We start from the raw sequence: 7,941 nt of genomic DNA, 5'->3' as shown, positions 1-7,941 counted from the left end.
GCCGGGAGCGGAGCATGGACCGGCGCGCCGGCCGGGCAGGTAGGAGCCGAGCCGGAGGCCGGGCCGGGCGGATGCCGCCCTTTCTCTGCTGGGCTCGGTACCCCGCGGGCCGGCGACCGTGGGGCTGGGGACGGAGGCGCTGGGACCCGGGGCGTGGGGCCTCGGCGCCTTCCCGCCCGAGGTCCGCTGAGTCTTCCCCTGAAAACTTTCCACCCGGAAAACGTGAGTTTTACAACTCCTCTCTGCGTAGAGAACTTGCCGTTTCCTTTGTTGGGCGTTTGGGACTTGAACTTTCCGCTTTCTCGCGGGATACTTATTTTGTGTAACTTGCTCCAAGTTGGGAGTTCCGTGAGGTGGGCTGGGACTGTGTGCCCAGGTGGGAGCCAGGGTGCACAAGGGTGTGCACACGCGTGTGTGCCTTGTGTATCGACCGTGAGCTGAGTGTACATGTGCCTGACCTGGGTGGGGAGAAGACTCTGACCCCCAAATCAAGACAGGCCTAGGGACCAGGAGGCAGCCCAGAGGGAGGGGAGGCAGAGGACTCTGCACCTGTCAAGAGGGGCTGTGCGTTCACCCCCCACACAATGAGCTCTGGCCACCCCAGGAGGTGTCCTGCTGTGGTTGAGTGGGAAGCCAAGTACCCCATTTTAGTTTGGGACTGGTGGGGAGCCTGGGATCAGGTTTCCAGAATTTTCCAAATAACTTCGTAGAGGTCAAGGCCTAACTCTGGGCTCTTTTGGCCTCACTCCTCACCTTCCCTAAATCTCATTTCTCTCTCTCGGCTCCTACAGCTCAAGTTCCAGTTCTTTCAGCTCCAACTCAGGGCTCACCCCGGCACTCTCCTCTCCGTAATTTCTTGGCTCAATCCCTGGGCTGTCCACATTCCCCCCAGGTCTTGGATCCACAGGGGTCCTGGGCCCCCAGAAGCCTCAACTGTGCCCTCCACGGCTTTAGGGCTCTGGGCAGACCCCACACCAGAGGTGTGAGCAGGAAGATCAATAGCAAACAGTTGTAATGATCTAATTAATTATGGCAAAATTAAAAGCGAGTACAAAATCAATCTCTGATGGTGTTGAAGATGGAATTCAATTGAGCCCATCTGTGCACCCCCTCGACTGTATAAATGTGCAGCTCAAGGACAGACCTAATGGAGTGGCGGGGTCTTCCTGGGACCCTCACTCCCCCTTTCCTCAGAGCCTGTTTTGCTTCCTGCCCCACTCCTTTCTCTGCACCTTTGCTCTGGCTCCCGATACTCCAATACTCCCGTTTCCTTTTTCCCTCCTGGCAGGCAGTTCCCCTTGGCTTGTGAGGTGCATGGACTGGGTCCCAGCAGCCCATCCAAGCCCTCTCCCCAGTGCCTAGGAAGGAGGAGGCGGAGGGATAGGGGTATCCCGGTATGTCGGTTGGGGTCTTCATCTCAAGAGACTCGAGCTCCTTCAGACGAGACCAGACCGCATTTGGCACCGCAGCGGGGAGGGCTGGCTGTGTACCACACGCCCTTTCCCTCCCCTCCATTCATTGCACAGCCAGGCTTGCTCCTGGCAGGCGTGGGTCGGAGAGGCTGGGGAAAGCTGCAGTGTCGGGGAGGGGGCAGGAGGCAGGAGGAAGCGGCCCTATCTTGCAAGAGCCCCGTGGAAGGACCGCAGAGGCTTCTGCCTTCCCCCAGCCTTCCCTTTATCCTTTCTCTTTCCACCCGTCTCCTGCGCCCCTGCCCTCACATTTCCCAGAGCCGCATCTGGCCAGCGCACAATTCCCTGGGAGCCTTGCGTCCCCCAGATGGCCCTGTGCCCCTTCTGGCCTCACCCGATAGTTCAAAATGGTAGTAACAGGCGCGAGGGCCGGTACCTGCCTGACGCCTGGGACGCAGCCGCTGCAGCCGGGTTTGCGGACAACGCGGGTTTCATTTATTCTGGCTGAGCCGCTTCTGAACAGTGACAACTACCAGCACAGGGAGAAGGACGGGGGAAGTGACTGGGTCAGTTGTCTTCAGCTATCGATGTCTGTGCCCCCAGAAACATAAAAATAAGGCGTTTATTTATGTCTTCCACCTTTCTCCGCCAGCCCTGTCGCTGAGCCCCCGCCTCTCAAACGACTCCCCGGCTCACAGACTTGCCCGGCTTTTCTGTCCCCTTGAAAAGCCCTCCTCCTCTCCCGTGTCCTCAGAACCCCGGGGAGACACAGCCTGCCGCCTCTGCGCCCTCTTTTGCCAGGCTCTTCACCCCGTTATTAATTGCTGTGTTGACCTGCAGATTGATTGGTGGCCCTGCTGAAAGAGACTGCGGAGGCCTTGGCCTCGGAGCAGCCTCTCGGAGGGCTGAGGGAGGAGGGGCGGGTGCTGGACAGGCCCCGGCCAAACACAGCTGTTTGCCTCAACACCCTAGGTCACACACACACACACACACACACATGAATACTTCTTACACACCCCAGAACACACACACTATCCCCGTACCAAGAGACACTGCCTCCAAGGAGACACGTCAGAAATTCTCACGGAGCGCCTCCGAGATGGAAAGATCTTCTGCCCCCATTAGTCAGTATGTTCGGGGTGTTCCTTAGCCACGGTCTCGACCTCGCGCTGATCTAGACATGGCCAGGTGAACTTCTGGGCCTGGACCTCCTTTTTATCTAAGACTTACTTGGCACCTTTCGTTTCATAGGAACAGTTACACAAATTCAAGAGATCAGTCTGGGTGCCGGAGGCCTTTAAGACTCAAACCAAACACTTTTTTTCCAGAAAGAGACCTTGCCCTGGCTCCGAGGAACTCGCTTTAAGCCTTTTGTTTAAGTGCATGAAGTGGACAGCTCTGGCCCACAGAGGGTGGCAGGCAGAGCTGCAGATGCCAGGAGTGGGGTTCTGACACTACAGCGAGGTCCTCCCCACCCCTACTCTGCCTGCCTGATCAGTCTCAGGAGCACTCGAGGGCGCGCACACACAGTCTCACACACGTGCACACGTACACACCCGGCCTGGCTGTAGCAACTCCTGGACACGCCCCATCCCACCCAAGGCCACAGGGTCCCCCAGGGGCTTCCTGCTCCAGGCTGGGCCTGACTGGAGGAGGCAGCGTGCACTAACCTTGGCTAGTCCCCTAAGAGGGCCCTGTCCTTGGGCTCTCCTGGTCTGGGTCAGTCCCTGTTGCCCCTCCACCCAGTGTCCCCTCTCCTCTAGGCTCTATCCTTTGTTTCTGGCCACTTGGTAGCCTGTCGCCCGCCTGCATGTCTCCCCTACCTTACCCGGTCCCGGCTTTGGCGGGCTCTGCGGCTCCTCACACCCACCGCTGCTGGAGAGGAGGAAGGGAGGGCGGCGCCACGCATGGATCTGGGACCTGGATTTGGTGTCTGCCAGGAACTCCTGGAAAACTCAGCCTGGGCCTCACACCCCTCTCCAACTATCCCTCTGCGCTGAGAAGCGCTGCCCTGGCCAGCGTGCAGCCGGCCCCTCTCTCCCATGTGCCGGCTGTGGTCATCCTCCCTGCTCCCCCCGTATCGCATCTGGAGTTGCTGCGTCTCCTGCCCCCGCGCTGCGTCCCTTCCTGCCACCTGCCCCTCCCTCCACAGGCCCGTCATTGCAGGGTCCTCCCAGTTGCAGTGGCGCCAGGGACGAATGGCCTGTCCTGGTACTATATCCCTGGGCCACAGCTCGTGGGGGCTCAGGTGAGGCCTGGCTGAGAAGAGGGTTAATCATTTCTTCCCCAGAGACGCTCAGCCCCACCTTGCTCTCTCCTGGGCTTTGCCCAAGCCAGCTTCTCAGGCCTTGAAGAGCAGGTGCCTCTCAGTCTCCTGGTCCTCTTTCTTCCCCTCTCCTCTCCTCCTGCCCTCTGCCGCCCCTCAGTAGGCCCTCTCCCCGGGCCTCATCCTCGCTCGGGCTGGGCGAGTTGACTGCCGTCCTGGACCCACTCTCTTTGTCTGGCACGGACCGGACGGGGTTTCCTTCACCAAGTCTCCGCAAGGGACCGGCTCCTCCCCAGAGCCTTGGTAGCTGCAGGGCCTGTGCCTGGCCGCGATGAAGCTGGCTGTGGGGAGTGAGGAGTTTAACTGATCCTGCAGCAGCAAGCTGGTCAGGGGGGTGGTGCAGGAGTGGAAGCCCAGGAGCAGCTGAGGGATGGGGCAGTGAGAGACCCACGTAGGGGTTCAGCCAGGTGGAAAGGGGGAAATGTCTTAGAGGGAGGAACACAGGAAGGTGCTGCCAGCTCTGCCTCCAGGGTAGGAGCTGATGAAAACACCACCTTCCCCGGCCTCCCCAGGTGCTCAGTTCCCTCCCTACCCTTGTGGAAGGGTAGAGGCCCAGAAAGCTAGGCAATTATTCCATAAACCACAAAATGTTTGTTTTCCTAAAATGCCAAGTGGTTAGTTCCGTAGACAACACAGGGATAATTATCCCCATTTCACAGGTGAGAAAACTGAGGCCTAAAGAAGCAAAGGAACTATACAGGTAGCGGCTGCTTCTCCTTCTTGGGGCCTGAAGGACAAATGGCCCTTGAGCTGTGCAGAAGTCTATGGGAGTCTGGTGAGGAGGGACAGCCTGTGTCCAGTACTGAGCGGGGAGCACCAGGCTCCTTTTCTCTGGCCAGGATCCTCTACTTGCACCCTGAGGACCTGCCAGACTGATTGACTATTTCTTCAGCCCCTAGTCTGGCAGCCCACAGGCAGCAACCACCCGACCCATGTCACTAAGAGATGCTTTGGTGGGCAAGTGGCTGCACGTAGAGGGGCAGAGACGGGCCAGGCAGGTTGCAAGGACCTCTTGTGCTTTAGGGAGAAGGGACAAAAGAGGATAAAGGCCCAGCACATGCACTGGGTCCAGCAGAGCAGCAGACCCTTCGGCTGGGGTGGCAGGAGTCAGGTCCCCGGGTTTCATGGGGGTGGGTGGGGGGTGGGGGAGTGCCCAAATATTGGGAACAAAAGCCAGAAAAGAAGAGGAGAGCAGGAGGGAGAGAGGGAGGGAGTAAGGGAGCCGGCGAGGAAGCAGAAATTAGGGGGTCTTAGATAAAAAAAAAAGAAAGTAGCTTTAGGGGGAATGTGCTGTGGAGTGTGAAATTGCAGCCCATGGTGCTCCATATTGTACCAGAAGCTCTTCCAAAAAAAAAAAAAAAAAAAGCCATCCTCCAACATGACCAGAGGGCTAGAGGCAGGGGGAGGGGTGGGCGGGGAGGAGGAGGGAAGGCCCAGCAGAGGGGCTGGTCGCCGGCAGTGGGGACCTGGGGCCAAGGTGTGGCTCTGGTGCGCCCGACAGGGCTGGTGGGCTGTGGGCGCCCGTCCTAGAGTTTGTCAGCAGAACTTTGTTTTCATTTTGGTAGTGGTGACTTCCAAGCTGGGAATTATGCGGAAACAGAGCTGGCTTCGAAGCAGCTGCTGGGCTCTACCCGTCTCTTCCCTCTGTCCCTGCTTCCCTCGCTTTGGACTGATTTCCCCCCTTGAGTCTCAAGAGCCCCCCTCCACCCCGAATTTAATGCATTTAATTTGGTCTTCGCCATGGGGAGCATTTCCTGGGGAGATACATTTAATTTCGGAATTTCTAATCCCCTTTCTCAGAGCCAGACCCTGCTCCTCTCACTACTCCCGGGAGGTGGCAGGAGGGAGGCGGGCCAGGCCCAGGAAGGGGGCGCGGCTGGGGTGCTCCACGGGCCCCGCGGCCCAGACGCCTTTCCAGAAGCTAGAGCCGGGCACCTGGGCCCGGGTCAGAGCCCTGTGGGCCGGGGGGAGGCGGCCACATCTCTGTCTTCCCTGGCAGGGGCAGAAAGCGCAGTGCCGGGTGCCGCGAAAGGGAAAATGAGCAAAAGAGTGGAGAAAGAAGCCGGCACAAGCCTGGCGGTGGACGGTCTACAGGAGCCCTCCACTTCTGCACAGTCTTCCAGACTAGGGACGTGGCGCTGGGAGTCACGCCTGGCATGGGCGCCTCTGCCTAGTACACTCAAGAGGGGTGCTTGTCGAGGACTCCTGAGTGGACACCTACCCCCAGGCATAACAGGCGCTGCCCAGCCTGGCCGTCCAAGAAGGAGGGGCCCTGAGTGGGCATCCGTCAGGCGCCAGGCGAGCTGGCGGGGAAGGGAGCAGGGAAGGCGAAGGAGCTGAGATCCACAAGGAAGATTTATTGGGCAGATCAGATGCACAGAGGCGGCTAATGAAGCAAATCCCGAGATGGGTATCAGAGCAACTCCCCAAAAGTTTATTTGCCTTTAAATTTCCGCAGGGAGGCGGGAACCTTGTTTGAAGTGTAAATGCCCCTAGGTTGGGGGGTGAAAGGGCCGCTTTGAAAACACCAGAGAGAAAAGGTTCATTTAGAGGCAGACGGGAAAAGCAACCAACCCTGACAGGTCGGAGCCGGGGTTGTGTTTGGGGTTGGGTTGTTTTCTTTCTTTCTCTTTCTTTTCCTCTTTCCTCTTCATTCTTCCTTTTTTCTTGCCTTTTCTCCCTTTATAAACTCCACAGAAGAACAGAAGAGCTGGAAAGGGAGAGGCAGAGGGGGTGCCACTGAGTGCGGGCCAACCTTCCTCCCGGAGCGCTGGGAGAAGGCAGAGCCAGGCTCCCAGGGCACCGAATTACCCTCGAGCACAGCTTCTGGTCCCCACACCCCCGCGAGGGCTTGCGGGGTGTGTGTGTGTGTGTGTGTGTGTGTGTTTGTGGCTGTCCCAGCGCCCTGGGGTGACCTATAGAAGGGTCTTTACTGCTGAGCGGATATATACAAACCATAGGTGAGTAAGTACCACTTTCAGCACATTTTGTGCACTCTGTCAGTCCCCTCCCTTACAAGATGTGAACAATCTCTCTGCGCCGACATGTGAGAATGCCTGCTGTCCAAGCACACTGGACATAAGTGTAGGGATGTATCTGTGAGCTCTAGACGTTCTGCACGTATTGTGAGCGGGACAGCCTGCCAGGCCTGTTCCTCCAGTAGCTCAGATTTAATTTACAGGATCACCAACATATGGAGATTTGGGACAAGGCTCCCTCCTCTAATTGTGAGCTCCTCTCAAAGAAGGACCCTTCCGTGCCCCCGCCTGGGTTAATTACCTTCGGAAGGGAGCCCCAGGGTGGCCAGCAGAGAGCACCTGAGCGTCCCCTCTTGCAGGCCTAGGAGCTTTTCCTCTAGGCTTCAGGAGCTCTTCCTTTTTCGCTCCCCGCATGAAGTTAGCGCGTGTTCGTGGGGGTTGTGAGGCCAAAGCAAACCCGGGAGCGCCATCTGCAGGCATTGAGAGGAAGCGACTGACCTTCTGGAGGACCCTGCACCTTCAGCTGGCAGCCGGGGGGACCCTGCTCCACCGCCCTGGGGGCAGAGGCCAGAGCGCGCGGGGCGCGCCAGTGGCGGGGGGAGCAGATGGGGAGTTGCTTTGTTTTCTTCCTAGAAGTTACTTTGCGGTGACTTAGGTGGGTCGGGCTCAGGACGATCGGGAGGGGTGAATGCCCTGATCTCAGCGGACTCAGCCCTCTGAGCAGAGATGTTCAGAACCCTGGGAGGATGAGCTTGGCCCAAGACCCATCCCAGGAGGAAGGTTGCCCTGAAAGCCGGGGTTCGAGAAGCCCAGTAGGAGTCGGGCTGAATCCCGCTGAGCCCGGCAGGTGCGTGCCCCATCCTAGCTGCTGCCCAGCTTTGGCCTAAGGCTCGGGAGCTCAAGTCCGCGGCCCTCACCCCGCGCCGCGGGCGGACTGCAGACAGGGGCCGGAGGAAGCGCATCTCCGCGCGGGCTTTGCCCGGCCGCCCTTCCGCAGACCCAGGGAAGGGGGAGGGAGTGAAGGAGGGAGAGAGAGTTAAAACATCAGCTGAAGTGCCAAGATGATTTATGAGACGAGGGAAAATATTTCATAAAGATCTCCCGGATATTCTGTACTTAACCAGTTAGGAGACAAAGGGCTGCGCCTGCCTCGCGCGTGCGAGCGGACCCCGGCGAGGCTGCGGAGGCCGGGCTGGCGGCTCCGCCGGGAGTGGGGCCAGGCCGGTGC

General features: G+C 58.9%; 1 protein-coding gene across 2 annotated transcripts in view; it reads left to right on the top strand.

Moving 5' to 3' along the window:
- Pax2 (paired box 2) overlaps positions 1–7,941 on the top strand; it is a gene marked incomplete at both ends in the record, with an annotated part of 78,695 nt that continues 70,754 nt past the window's right edge. For both annotated transcript variants that reach the window (XM_013504125.1, XM_013504124.1), the window contains 1 exon segment: positions 1–39. In XM_013504125.1, the coding sequence (XP_013359579.1) occupies positions 15–39 (25 nt within the window).

Source organism: Chinchilla lanigera, unplaced genomic scaffold (genome assembly GCF_000276665.1).
Source record: "Chinchilla lanigera isolate Chin_1 unplaced genomic scaffold, ChiLan1.0 scaffold00084, whole genome shotgun sequence".
NCBI classification, from domain to species: domain Eukaryota; kingdom Metazoa; phylum Chordata; class Mammalia; order Rodentia; family Chinchillidae; genus Chinchilla; species Chinchilla lanigera.
The sequence above is the reverse complement of the archived record's forward strand: the minus strand, read 5'-3'. Positions and strand labels throughout refer to the sequence as shown.